At 32.9% G+C, this 14,241-nt stretch overlaps 1 protein-coding gene across 3 annotated transcripts; it reads right to left on the minus strand.

The window, feature by feature from the left end:
• Nucleotides 1-5,897: 5,897 nt before the first annotated feature.
• Nucleotides 5,898-10,549, minus strand: LOC115716554 (beta-glucuronosyltransferase GlcAT14A-like). Of its 3 annotated transcripts, XM_061115747.1 has the most exons (6): nucleotides 10,308-10,507; nucleotides 9,523-9,678; nucleotides 8,737-9,404; nucleotides 6,886-6,961; nucleotides 6,674-6,789; nucleotides 5,898-6,589 (listed from the first exon to the last, which is right to left on the minus strand). In XM_061115747.1, exons 3-6 carry the CDS (start codon nucleotides 9,347-9,349, stop codon nucleotides 6,081-6,083), a joined length of 1,314 nt encoding a protein of 437 aa, XP_060971730.1. In that variant the 5' UTR covers nucleotides 9,350-9,404; nucleotides 9,523-9,678; nucleotides 10,308-10,507; the 3' UTR covers nucleotides 5,898-6,080. The 3 variants fall into 3 exon arrangements, with proteins under 3 accessions (XP_060971730.1, XP_060971731.1, XP_060971729.1); XM_061115748.1 differs by lacking the exon at nucleotides 9,523-9,678 and having other exon boundaries at nucleotides 10,308-10,549; XM_061115746.1 differs by having other exon boundaries at nucleotides 8,737-9,678; nucleotides 10,308-10,511.
• Between the last annotated feature and the right edge of the window lie 3,692 nt (nucleotides 10,550-14,241).

Here is a 14,241-nt window from a genome sequence, read left to right on the forward strand (position 1 = left end):
AATCGAAGGAAAAGGACTAGGTATGAAGGATCTAGCAAAGCTGCTTCTTCAAATACAATTATCAGACATGATCTTCTATGTTCGAATTGTAATGAAAAGGGACATCATGAAGAACGATGTCCCAGGCTTCTAAATAATTCAAACGAAGGTAATGCTTTTGTCTTTGAATCATGTGTTTTAGAGAACGACAAATCCGTCTGGATTGTTGATTCTGGGTCTACTAACCATGTATGTTCTTCACTGCAAATGCTTGAAACTTGGAAAAATCTGCTTCCAGGAGAGTTAAAGCTTAAAGTTGAAAATGGCGAATTAGTGTCGGTCAAAGCTAGAGGAAAAGCCCGCATCAAGTTTCAACAAAGATTTTTAATTTTAGAAAATGTTTTATTTATTCCAAACTTTAGTAGAAACTTGATTAGTGTCTCATGTTTGCAAACACAATCTTATATATTGAATTTTTCGAGTACAAATTGTACAATTTCTCGTAATGGATTTCAAATATGTGTTGCTATAATGGAACCAGGGCTTTATGTTTTAAGACCGAGTACTCAAATCTCACTAAATAGTGAACTTTTCAGTGTGGCTAGACCTAGAAACCTCAAAAGAAAAGAGATTGATAATGATGATCAAACTTATATATGGCATTTACGTTTAGGTCATATAGGCTTTGATAGACTCAATAGGCTCACCAAAGACGGTCCATTGAAAAATATCGTCTTAGGTGAACTGCCAGTATGCGAGTCCTGCCTAGAAGGAAAAATGACTAAACGTTCTTTCTCTGCAAAGGGAGAGCGTGCCAAAATCCCTCTAGGGTTAGTGCATTCCGATGTCTGCGGACCTTTGAATGTCAAAGCCCGAGGTGGTTATGAGTATTTTGTCACTTTCATTGATGATTTCTCTAGATATAGTTTTCTTTACCTAATGCAAAAGAAATCTGAAACGTTTGAAAAGTTTCAGGAGTATCATGCTTTGGCACAAAAGGAATTAGGTAAATCATTAAAGATCTTGCGAACTGATAGGGGTGGAGATATATGGATATGCAGTTCAAAGATCATTTAATTTAACTTGGAATTGAATCCCAATACACTGCCCCAAGCACTGCACAACAAAATGGAGTTGCAGAAAGAAGAAATCGCACTCTTTTGGAAATGGTTAGGTCTATGCTGAGTTATTCAACTCTGTCTACGTCCTTCTGGGGATATGCTATACAGATGGCAAATGACATTTTAAATGTTGTTCCATCTAAAGCAATCCCTAAGACACCCATCGAACTTTGGAATGGTCGAACACCTAGTTTACGCCATTACAGAATTTGGGGTGCCCTGCTCATGTCTTAAGAAAGAACAAAGGCAAACTTGAATCACGTACCGAAGTATGCATGTTTGTCGGAAATTCTAAAGAGACTAGGGGTGGACTGTTTTATAGTCACAAGGATAACAAAGTGTTTGTTTCTACAAATGCTACTTTCCTTGAAGAGAACTATATTAAAGACTACAAACCGAAAAGTAAAGTTGTTCTAGAGGAATTGCTATCAGATATAAGTCCTTCCAATGTTCCGTCATCTTCCACTCATGAAGAAGACAATCCCACTCCCTCAGTTGAACAAAGTGAGAAATCTACTACTAAAGTTTCTGTTTAAAAGATCACCGCACCTCGTCGTAGTGGGAGGGTTTCAACAAAACCTGCTCGTTATGGCTTGGATGGTGAAATCAATATGGTCGTAGGTGACGGTATTGATGACGATCCATTAACCTATAAACAGGCAATGGCTAGTCCGCAACGGAAACGATGGTCGGCCGGCATGGATTCAGAAATGGATTCCATGAAAAAGAACAAAGTCTGGGAATATGTAGACGCACCTGACGACTATCATCCGATAGGATGCAAGTGGGTTTACAAGAAGAAAAGAGGAGCTGGAGGCGAAGTCAAAACTTTTAAAGCTAGACTTGTAGCCAAGGGTTATACCCAAAGAGAAGGCGTGGACTATGAGGAAACTTTTAGTCCTGTTGCCATGCTCAAATCCATCCGAATTCTTCTCTCCATAGCTGCTGCTTTGATTATGAAATCTGACAAATGGATGTCAAGACTGCCTTCCTTAATGGGGTACTTGAAGAAACCATCTATATGGAGCAACCAGAAGGTTATGTTCTTCCTGGGCAGGAAAAGAAAGTTTGCAAACTAAACAGGTCTATCTATGGACTTAAGCAAGCTTCTCGCTCATGGAACAAAAGGTTTGATGAAATCATCAAGACCTACAGCTTTCTTCAGAATGAAGATGAACCTTGTGTTTACCAACTCAAGGAAGACCAAGTAGTAGTATTCTTGGTCCTTTATGTTGATGACATTTTGATCATTGGAAACAATGTCAAGAAAATGACGCACATCAAGGAATGGCTTAACACTCAATTCGATATGAAAGATTTGGGTGAAGCAGCCTATGTTCTTGGTATTCAGATTATCAGAAACCGGAAGAACAGATCTTGCTCTCTCTCAAACAACCTACATAGACAAAGTCTTAGAGAGATTCTCCATGAACAACACCAATGGGGCAAACATGCCTTCTAGATATGGTATTCCTCTATCTAAGGAACAGTCTCCGACTGATCCTCAAGAGATAGAGGACATGGCGAAAATTCCCTATGCCTCTGCAGTTGGAAGTCTAATGTATGCAATGTTATGCACTAGACACGACATACGGTATGCTGTTGGAATCGTGAGCAGGTATCAGTCTAATCCAGGACATGAACATTGGAATGCAGTTAAGTATATTCTGAAATACTTGAAGAGTACAAGGAATCTTGTGTTAATCTACAAGGGTGGTGCTTTAAATCCCATAGGCTACACTGATTCAAATTTCCAGGCAAGTCTTGAAGACAGGAAATCTACATCTGCGATGGTGTTTACTCTTGGGGGTGGAGTAGTGGTTTGGAGAAGTGCTAAACAAACTGCGATATCGGACTCAATTATGGAAGCTGAATACATAGCAGCAGCAGAAGCTGCTAAAGAACTTGTCTGGCTAAGAAAGTTCTTCACCAGTATAGGTGTTGTTCCTGGAATGGAAAAGTCTCTGGTCTTACTTTGTGATAACAATGGAGCAATAGCAAACAGCCAAAAACCTCGAAGCCACAAGAGAAGCAAACACATTGAAAGGAAGTGTCACATTATCAGAGAATACGTGGCAAGAGGGGATGTACTAGTTGAGAAAGTTGACACAGAGGACAACCTAGCTGATCCATTTACCAAAGTCCTGGCCGTGACAGCCTTTGGAAAGCACCGTCAGAATTTAGGATTAATTGATATGTACTAATTAGTTTTATATTAGTGCATGTGGGAGTTTGTTAGGTTTTATGCTCTAAATAAAACTCCATTTCAATGTAATCTATTTTATTCAACATCAATAAAGAAACAGAAGTATTTTTCATTCATTTGTGTATGTTTTGGTTCACCTTATCAATTGCTTGTCTATTTGATTTATAAATTCATCTTAAACCCTTTTCACATACTTGATCATGTTTATTGTGTTGTCATCACATTGGAAAGTAAACATGACTATGTGAATAAAGTTTCCTAGATTTATCAGACACATGGTTTTACTGATATGATAATCTACAACAAGAGTTTACTTGCATTTGGAGAAATGCTATGTTCTTTCCAGAACATTGGTTAAAGTAAAGCTCAGGTTGGATGCATGGAGTATGCATCGGAAGGGACCGATATTGAACTTTGACTTAGATTTAATTAAACTTACCGTAAAATCTATTCAAGTCAATATCGCCAAGTTGATCCTAGATCAAATGTTCTTAATCCTGTTATGATTAGGCTCAATCTTGAAAGGCTATTCGTGTTCTTTGATTTGTTAGTTAAGCCTACTTTTAGGTCAGGGTGATACGTACATTTTGGGAACACGGTAGTGCAATTGAGTGGGAGCGCTAGGATAAACATGGAATCTATAGCTTCTATATAGCGAATACTAAGCAAAGGATGATCTCCTTCGAGCTTGACCAAACGAACATAAATGGTGGAGTACTCATTTCACATAAGCTGAAATATCATTTATACGGGGTCAAGTGTTTTAAGGATAAAATACATAGTAGGGTGTTACGGTAATCTAATCCCTTTACAGTGTAGATCATTCATATAGAGGATCATTGATCATATTAGGATTATAACAATGGATAACTAATGATGCGTCTATATGGTGGAACATATAGAGCATTCTATATACTGAGAGTGCAATTCTAAGTTCTATGCGTGGATTCAACGAAGAATTAATAAGTTAGTGAATTTTAGTGCTAAATTCTTGATCTACTTATTGGAAGCTCGGTTATATAGACCCATGGTCCCCGCACTAGTTGAAATAATATTGTTTGTAAGACTCATGTAATTGGTTTTGATTAATCAATTATAATTCACAAATTAGACTATGTCTATTTGTGAAATTTTCACTAAGTAAGGGCAAAATTGTAAAGAAAGAGTTAATAGGGGCATATTTGTTAATTATGATACTTTGTATGGTTCAATTAATAAATATGATAAATGACAATATTATTTAATAATTATTTATAGTTATTAAATAGTTAGAATTGGCATTTAAATGGTTGAATTAGAAAATTGGTATTTTTGAGAAAATCAGATACAAAAGTGTTAAAATTGCAAAATTGCAAAAAGCAAGGCCCAAATCCATCAAGCTATGGCCGGCCACTTTTGTAGGCATTTTAAACTGATATTTTCATTATTTTAATGCCAAATAATTCAAACCTAACCCTAGTGGAATGCTATAAATTGATAGTGAAGGCTTCAAGAAAATTACACTTCTGAATCAGAAAACCTGAGCCTTTCTCTCTCTACCTTGGCCGCCACCCTCTCTCTCTCTTCTTCCTTAGAATTTCGAAATTACCTTAGTGATTAGAGTAGTGCCCACACACAGCAAGCAATACCTCAATCATAGTGAGGAAGATCGTGAAGAAAGATCATCAGCTAAGGAGTTTTAGCATCAAGGATTCAGAGAAAGAAATTCAGGTTCAGATCTTGATAATACTCTGCTACAGAAATGATACAAGGGTTAGAGATCTGAACGGAAGAAGTCATTTAATTCCGCTGCACCCAATGTAAGGTTTCTTAAACTTTATACGTGTTTATTTCATCGTTTTAGAAAGTTCATATTTAGGATGTTAATAAACATACTCGTGAGTAGATCTAAGATCCTGGTAAAATAATTCCAACATAAACTTGGGACCAAGTAAATTATATTCTAATTGGAAGGTTATAACTAAATAGAGTTACACTAGAAAAAAAAAATTAAAAAACCAAAAAATATCAATTTAACAATAATAACAATAAATAATCATTAATACTATATTATAATGGAAATATTTTAAAGTAAATATAATTTCATACATGTATTATATTTTAAAATAAAATTATTAATTTTACATAAATAAATTTACATAATACATGTATATATTTTATTAAGATATAATTATTCTTATATAGAGGTATACTTTGTTAATACGGGATAAATTACAATTTAGAGGTTATTCTTATTTATAACTGGCCAAAATTATAGAGATTCTACTGTGATCATATATTTGAATATAATAATTGGTATGTTTTTAAGATCTTTTATTATTTTAGTTATATATATTTTCTTTTTATTTTAAATAGACTTCATTTGGTGAAGATCTCAATTACAATTTGGTATATACGCAAAAAAAAAAACCTTATTATTAGATTACAATATTTTTTATAAGATGTTTATGCAACTAAGTATATATTTCGTAAAAAAAAAAAATACATATTGTTATATAATTGTGTTACATCTCCTTTATTTTCATTTTGTTCCCCCTCCACTATTCAAACGATCCATTATGTACATTAATTGCGATTCAATAAATAAAAAGGATGTAAACTGTAAAGTGGAATTGCGATTTAAATTTCATGTACAGTTTTACCATACTGGAAACAAAACTCTGCCACTTTACATATGAGACAATGTGATTAAATATAACCTATAAGACAATTAATGTACACTTATGAGTAGTAAACTATGGCCTTTAATTACGAAACAAAGGCATTATCCTCATTCACGCACATTGCTTCTTCCGAAAATCTTCGGACAAGAGAGTCCCGAAAAGTTCTTGTAGCCTCTGGGCTCCAGGACCTGGATTGAAGACTGAGTCATTGCCACGCAAAGAACAAGGGTCAGCTCCATTTTCAGAGCTTCCAATGCACCATGCCCCTGGTGCGAACCGGTTTGTTCGACCAAGAAGCTCCTTGTCAATTTTGTCTAACACGGGATCATCTTTTGCAAATTTTCTAGCAAATGGGGCATTGCTTTTGACCATTTTGTCAAAGTCCTTCATTGACAAGTATCTGGGATGCTGCTTTGGAGGACTGTCCCAAGCAATGTAGTGAAGATCATGGCTTATTGCAGTGTTCTGAAATCCATCAGTGTTGCAGATGACAGTGTGAAAATAGCCTTCCGGTGAAGATATGAAGTTTGCATAGTACATGAGGATAGTCCGTGGCAGGTTATCCCATCCCCATATGCAGTATTCTAGAAACTGTCGGGTTAGCATTACCCAAGCTGAACCTGAACAAAACAAACAATAAAAATGAGCCAATTCTGGATTACAAATGTGTCCTCAAAATATGCATATGCAAGCGCCACAATTACCTGTAAATAACTTGAATGATGTGGGAAGTGACCGACGTTGAGTAGTCCATGCAATGTCAGACTTTTTTGATAAGTACAGACCAGGATCAACAATGATTGGTTTGGCTCTTTGATTCCTGAAAAACAGATATGTGGAAAATGATAACAAATAATAAGAGCCATGATAAGAAGCTGTTAGAGACTTAAAAAAAGGGTTTATGCAATTTGCTCACAGTTTCCACCCAACAATCTGCATGTGTTCAATGAAGTTGAGATTTCTTGATAAGTTAGAAAAGACATGAAGAAAATCTGCAAAATTAGGAGATAGAGCAGTATTAAGATTATGCCTGGAAACCACCTCGTTCAAATTCTTTGCATAATTTACAATAAATAATAAAAAACAAGGCAAAAATAAGCTAATAGGATTGCTTGCATCAAAGAAATTCAGAGAATACAATAATTTATGTATCAGTGGTTTCCGATTAAACAACAAAAAGCAACCAAATTTGCTTAAAGAATGATATACCAAGAAACATAAAGTGTTATTTAAGTTCGCAAGAAGACATCAAACTATCTGATAATAAGGGCTCTTTTTTGTTGACCTCCAAAAAATTGTTCAAGTGTAAGTTTTGGAGATTTATAGATTAGTGAGAGGAAAAATCCCAAAATACACTTTACAAAAGTATTTACAAGAAAAGAAGACACCAACTACCAAGACGGGACACCCCTGAGGGGGAGAGCAAACATGAGGAAGGACCAAGGCACGGGTTGAGCTCCACGCGTGAGGAGCTCCTCGCTCCGCTCTCTCCCACGTGACACTCCCTCTCCCTGCTCCCTAGCTCTCTCTCCCCGCTCCGTCACTTACTCTCCTCGCTCCCTAGCTCTCTCTCCCCGCTCACTCACTCACTCTCCCTTGTTCCCTTACTCCAATAATCATCACCTAACACCACCTGCTCCACACAAGGAGCAATCACATTCAGTGTATATATGTTACAATAGAGTGACTACCAAAAAGGATGGGGAAAGAGTTGCTACTAAGATTAAACAACAAGACTCGCTTCTCATAGACCCATCACTTAACTATTTCTCCTAAGTGTTATACTCGCATCATGAGCATAAAGAGAGGGATGTCAAGGGAACGTACAACAAAGGATGAAGTTGCTAAAGCACGCTTACCTCTCAAGAAATAGTGGTTGTACAACAAGTACAAGTAATGGAGACACTATTTGTCTCATTCGGAGTACCAACTGACACCCGACAACTGCCGCACCTCTACCCGTCTGACATGCTGATCTTCATGGTACAAAAGTAATCTTGTCCCCATCTTTGGAACCACTTGTATTTTGGAGCCATTAGAACTCCCTATAAATATCTCTCTGTTCCATTGAAGGAGTTGGAAATAATCATTTGTAAAGGAGTTTAGAGATTCAATACAAAACTATTTTTCTTCATTAATGTACTGAGTTCCTCTAAAACTTTTCATCTTCACCCATTTGCATTTGATTTTATAACTAAAGTTTAGTTGACCAGTTCTTACTATCAACACATTTTATTCCAAGTACAAGATATTACCAAAGGACATAAAGTCAAATCCAATATGATTGTACAAGTATAAAAGGATCATCTAAACATTGTCTAGGAGTTTTTGTTTTTGTTTTTTTTTTTTTTTTTTTGATGAACAACATTGTTTAAGAGTTAAAAGAATGCAAGTTAAAGAATGAAGGAAGTGACACTACCATTAGATGTCCCCTTACTCATACTCTCCATAGATCCATTCAAATGACCTAGTTATTATTCTCCAATCTCTGAATGACAAGACCAACATGGAAGAAAAAGGTAGTTCTGAACTAGCTTACCCACCTACCATAAGTTTTTACAACTCTCGATTCTAAGTTGGACTCTTTGAAAAATAAAATACAAATTAGAAGACAAAACGCCTATCCACATTTCAGAATTGTGATCAGAACAAATTATATGATTGCTTAAAGGCAAAAGGAAATGAATGCTAAATCTTTAAATCAAGATAGTAAACTTAGGTACACCAACGTTCTTAAATATAGAGAAGCTAAGAAACTGACACTAACCATCTTGCGTCACCAGAGGATAATCTGATGCACTGAGGTTTATAAACCAGTCCCACTCTGAGCTCTCCTTCAATAAAATTGAAATCGCTTGCAATGTACAAGCAATCATTGTAGGACCTTTGTAAGTTACCAAATTGGACTGAGCCATGACTCGCACATTATCCACTTCATGGAATGTGGGATCAGCCTTCACTGAAGCTGCCAATTCCAACCTTTCACGGGGCAGTGCTTCAAGATCCAAATGCATTACATATTGATTTCTTGGATGATATACTGCCTGCAAGGTTCTCATCATTCTATGACTATCACCTTTTGTACCTGAAATGAGATACGCGAATCTAGGCAACCTTGGTTTGGAATTTCCATTTATTTCTGGTGATCTTTTCAATTCAGAATTAACAAAGTACCCACTTGAGTCATCTGACTCTAATTTTGAGGATAAAATAACATCAACAGGGATTTGCTCTCTGCCATTGGAAGAGGCAAACAGCCCAAATATGGCTGTCAAAAACAATGTAATGAATATGAGCAAGCTAGCAAAGAATGGAGTGATCCATACCCTATCACCAAACGCCCTTCCCGAATGGGAATTCACATACTTCCTCATATTCATTCAGAGTGGCTTATTACCAACAAATACTTATCCAAGATTTCTCCTTCCCCACCAACTGCAAACCAAAAACTTTCTCAACCAGCTCAGACAAAGAAAAGGGCTTAAAAGTATAGCAAAACCCGTTGACTTCCTGAAACCCAACAAGCTACAAACATGCAGGGAAGTTTTCTAACCAATGCGAAATTGCCTCCTCTAGGTGCATATTGAATAACATCTATCAAGATAATTCTCCAGTTAAAATATGGGTTTGAAGTAAAAGTATTTTGCAGCCTCTATCATTTAGCAGAGAAGATAATTAAAACACTAGAAGCCCCTATGATTCTTCAAACCTACATTCAGAGTGAAAAAACATATTAGTAAATCTAATATAAATTAGCAAACGACTATATAAAATTAACACCAGTTATAATTTTATATTACCAAGCAACAACAGAAAACAACAGCAGAATGAAGATCATTAGATATATGATAAATAACTTAACCACGAGCCTAGTATTACTATCAATCAAATTATTCACCCAAACTAACAAAAAGATTTACAATGAAGTCATCAAGGAACAAAGACAAGATCTTCAAGATGTGAAAAATCAAAGCTCACCAACAATTCATTCAATCGCAGCCAAATATATTTTTAATACATTTTATCCATTTAAACTCATATTTACCAAATCAATCGCCTCCTAAGGTGAGAAATGCATACAATCAGAGAAACAGAATATTATACAGAAAACAAAAAATTCGGAGAAATGAACTAAGTTTTGAATATTTTTCTTGTTTAGCTCTAATATTATGCGGGTTGCTAACAAATACAATTCTGAAAGAAGGGTTAGATTGAGGAGACAATTTTGAGAAGGATTATCATGAATAATGGTGTAGGTGTAGTTTCATTTTCTTGCTTATTGCAATTATTCTTTCTCCCCAAAAATATGCATATATATAAATATTAGATTTTAAATACCTTTAGAAGATGAAGATTAAGATTGTGTGCTCGATCTTAAGTGTTCGCTTAGGGTTGGTCTGCCATATGCGGTGGTATGCTTCTGTCGTGAGCGGTGCAAAGGGAGGTCTGCTCCTGGAGTTGGTGGGTTAGTGGAGAGAGTAGAGAGAGAAAGGGTTAGACAGTTTAATTTCAGATTTTTAGAGCTGTGTTTTACTATTCTATCCTTCAAAATACTTTCCAAATTTTACTTTTATTATTATTAGTCAACCTCTCTATATTTTCTTCTCTCAAAAAAAAAAAAAACACCTCTCTATATTTTCTTTCACAACATTTAAATATAACTAGTTTTGGGACGTGCGTTGCACGTGTAATAAATATAGTTAAAGATTGTATGTAATTCTGTTTAAAAAAAATAAAAAAGAGAAATTATATGTTATTATTATAAAGGTAAATTATTTAAAAAATATATAAAAATTATATATATTATCATAAAGTTAGTTTAAAGTATAATTATCTATATAAATAATTTGTATCAGTTTAATAATAAAATTCTTAAATAGTTATTATTACAATCATTATTGATTGATATTTTATGTTAAATATTTATAGAACATTTAATTCTAATACAATATGTATTAAAAGACATTGAAATAAAATAAAAAAAAATACATATAATTAGAAAATGGCACAATAATAAAGAATTTTAATAAAATAATACATTTAATTTGTTCAAAAAATTAAAAAATAATACATTTGATACTAAACTTTAAAATGAAATTAAAAATTACACATACATAAAAATTTAATATAATAATAAAAAGTTCTTTCACTCAAAATTAAATATGGTAGAATACAAAGTTTTTCTAAATAAAAAAATATAACATAAAATATTTACTAAATAGCAACCATCAAAAGGGCTTACCATCATTACCATTATATGTATGATCCTATTCGAAATTTTTTTATATTATAAAGAAATTTTAAAGTTTCAATTAATTTAAAATATGTTAATATTATTTTAATAAATATTATATTAAATTCACATAAGCATATATTAATGTATAGCAAAGATATTAGATATAAAAAACATAATTAATAAAGATAAATTAAAATTACATATTGAGCTAATATATTTAATTGTATTAGTTATTTTAAAATTTATTACTATAATTTAAAATAATTATTAAATTAAAGGTACATGAAATATAAACAATAAATAGTATGATATATTATTAAAGAAAGCTATAAATATTAATTAAAAATATGTATTTTTTTCATAATAAAATATTAAAATATGCAGATCTATGCTAATATATATTGTAATTATTTATAATTCACTTTGTTATTGGAAATAAAATAATGTTATTAAAAAAAAATCACTTATGGTCTCTAATTATTAAATTACCATATACATTTTTTTTTTAAAAAAAAAATACATTTTTACATTTAAAGATTATTATTTTTTTTTATTTTTTTTTATAGTTTTTTATAGAAACAACAAGAAAACTATATAAAAGTAACATGAAAATAACATCAAAACAACAACAAAAAATAACACACGGATAACAAAAAATGAACAACAAATTAACAAGAGTACAACATAAAAAGACTATATTTTCTGTAAATAAAATCAAAAAATCATAAAAATATTAAAATTCCGTGAAACCGTATTTTTGTAAATTTTTTGTTGTTTTTGTGTATTTGTGAAATAATCCCACAAAAATTTGATTAGGTAAGAGCTAATAATGGGTTTACTTAGGCAACACTAAAAATTATTCCTATTGTTGATGCTCTTCTTTCTAAAAAAATCTGTTACTAAAGTTATTAATCACATAAATCATGATTTATTAATAATATATTGTGAGTAAAATTAAATTAATAATAATTTGTATTTAAATATTATTTTTTAGTAATAAGTAATTTTGTTTGGACTATTAGTGAAAATATCACTAAAAATAGTATTTTTGGTATTCATACAAATATTATTATTTTTTTTTTGTAATTATTTATAAATTTATTTTGCTATTTAGAATAAGATTATTTTTATTTAAAGAAGTTTATTATGGTTTTTTATTATTAAATTACAAAATACATTTAAAAAGAAGGCTAATATGCATTTCTTCGACAATGTAGATTTAAAATTAAGTTAAAAGAAAAAAAAAAAAAGAGGTGATAAAATGTGGAATGAATGAGATGGGATATATAAGTGTGGAAAATGTGGGAGTAAATTTTGTATTGTTCAATAAGTTTATTAATATATATGTATGCATAGAAGAAACGAATCGTTTTGGTTGACTATTTTATGAATAGTAGTAATTATTAGCTCTTTTAATATATGTAAGATACTTATATTAATTATAATCAAAGAAAAAAAAATAACAAAATAACAAAATAACAAAATATAATAAACAAATACTAATAGGAGAAATAAAAACAATTAAATATTAAAATAATAAATAATAAAACTTTAAAGTTTAACTACATATAGATAAAGATTTTAAAAAGTTTAAAATTAGGTTTTTTAGCTAAGAATTTTGAGTAGTTGGAGATCAATTTTAACTTTTTAACTATTTTTTTTTTTTAAATCTTAGTTATTATAAAGCATCTATTTGGGATGCTTATAGAGTATTAAGACTTCATTTATACCACAATCATCATTAATTTAAGAAATAAAATTTCCAAAATGTAATTATATTTGCTGATTTATTTTTCTTTTTCTTTTTCAATAAAAATGAGAAACTTAGTTAACTAAATGAGCTAACAATCTCATTTAAAAAATTTAATAAGCTAACAATGTAGCTTCAATTTAAGTAGCAACAACACTTCCACTGAATTTACGATGAGAGATATAATAGGATGCCTGAGCCAAACAATGAGCATCACTATTAGCAGATTGCTTAACAAAAAATAAAAAAACTAGAAGCAAGCCTCCCAACAAATACCTGCAATGTTCAATAATAACACCAAAATAAGAATACATTTTAGTGTTCCATCGTATAGCTTGAACAACCAACAATGAATCGCTGTCAACAGTCATTGACTGAAGACGACGTGAGAATCTACGCATTTTGTGATGATTGTGAGCCAATAAGGACTTGGCTTGATCTTATCATTCTCATAGACGGTGCCAAATTGTTGACGGTAAGAACTCGTCAACAAACCTTGTGGCCGAAAAACCAAAATCTAAATGTAAAACATAGAAACAAAATGAAGATGAAGTGAAATGTAAGTTTAAATGGCTATGAGATTTCTTGTGTAAGTCAGAGCTTCATTCTATTGCATAAAATATATGAGTTATAAGATTTATTTTCTAACCTCCTCTCACACTTGAGAGTGGGGTATTTATACGCTTTATTGGGCTGAGGTGCATTATGGTCCAAGAGAGCTAAGTTGTTGCTTACAAGCTGCAAAACGCAGGTGCGGGAGGTGGTCTTGCTCCTCGTACTCTTGGTCGGGTCCTCGGACCTTGTAGATGTGGTGTCTCCACTACTCATGCCTCCTTGCTTTCAGAGCTTTTAGGAGGCGTGGTTGTACATCTCTCCCATGCACGCCTTGTCCTTTAGTTACTTTTCTAACAACATTCTCTTCCAACATATATTCAAATTTTAAACATAATTCACCTTTCTTACATTACATTCACACAACACTCAGCCACATGTACATAGCTCACATGCGAGCCCCCACTCAGACACATACCACGACACAAACACTCACACACCCACTACTTGCATGTGAGCCCCCCACATAGGCTCGCATGCGAGCCCCAACTGGTACACACACACAACAACTCACACACATACACTCATGGCTCACATGCAAGCCCCCACTCGCTCACACACTCACACACACAGGTGTAACGCCCTAACAATTAGGCACGCTACGAAAACCATTAATTTAACCTAATCCCTCTAAATCGGGCTTACTAGCAATCCAAAAAAATAACAAGTTTCGG

This window comes from Cannabis sativa, chromosome 5, assembly GCF_029168945.1.
Source record: "Cannabis sativa cultivar Pink pepper isolate KNU-18-1 chromosome 5, ASM2916894v1, whole genome shotgun sequence".
Lineage (NCBI taxonomy): Eukaryota > Viridiplantae > Streptophyta > Magnoliopsida > Rosales > Cannabaceae > Cannabis > Cannabis sativa.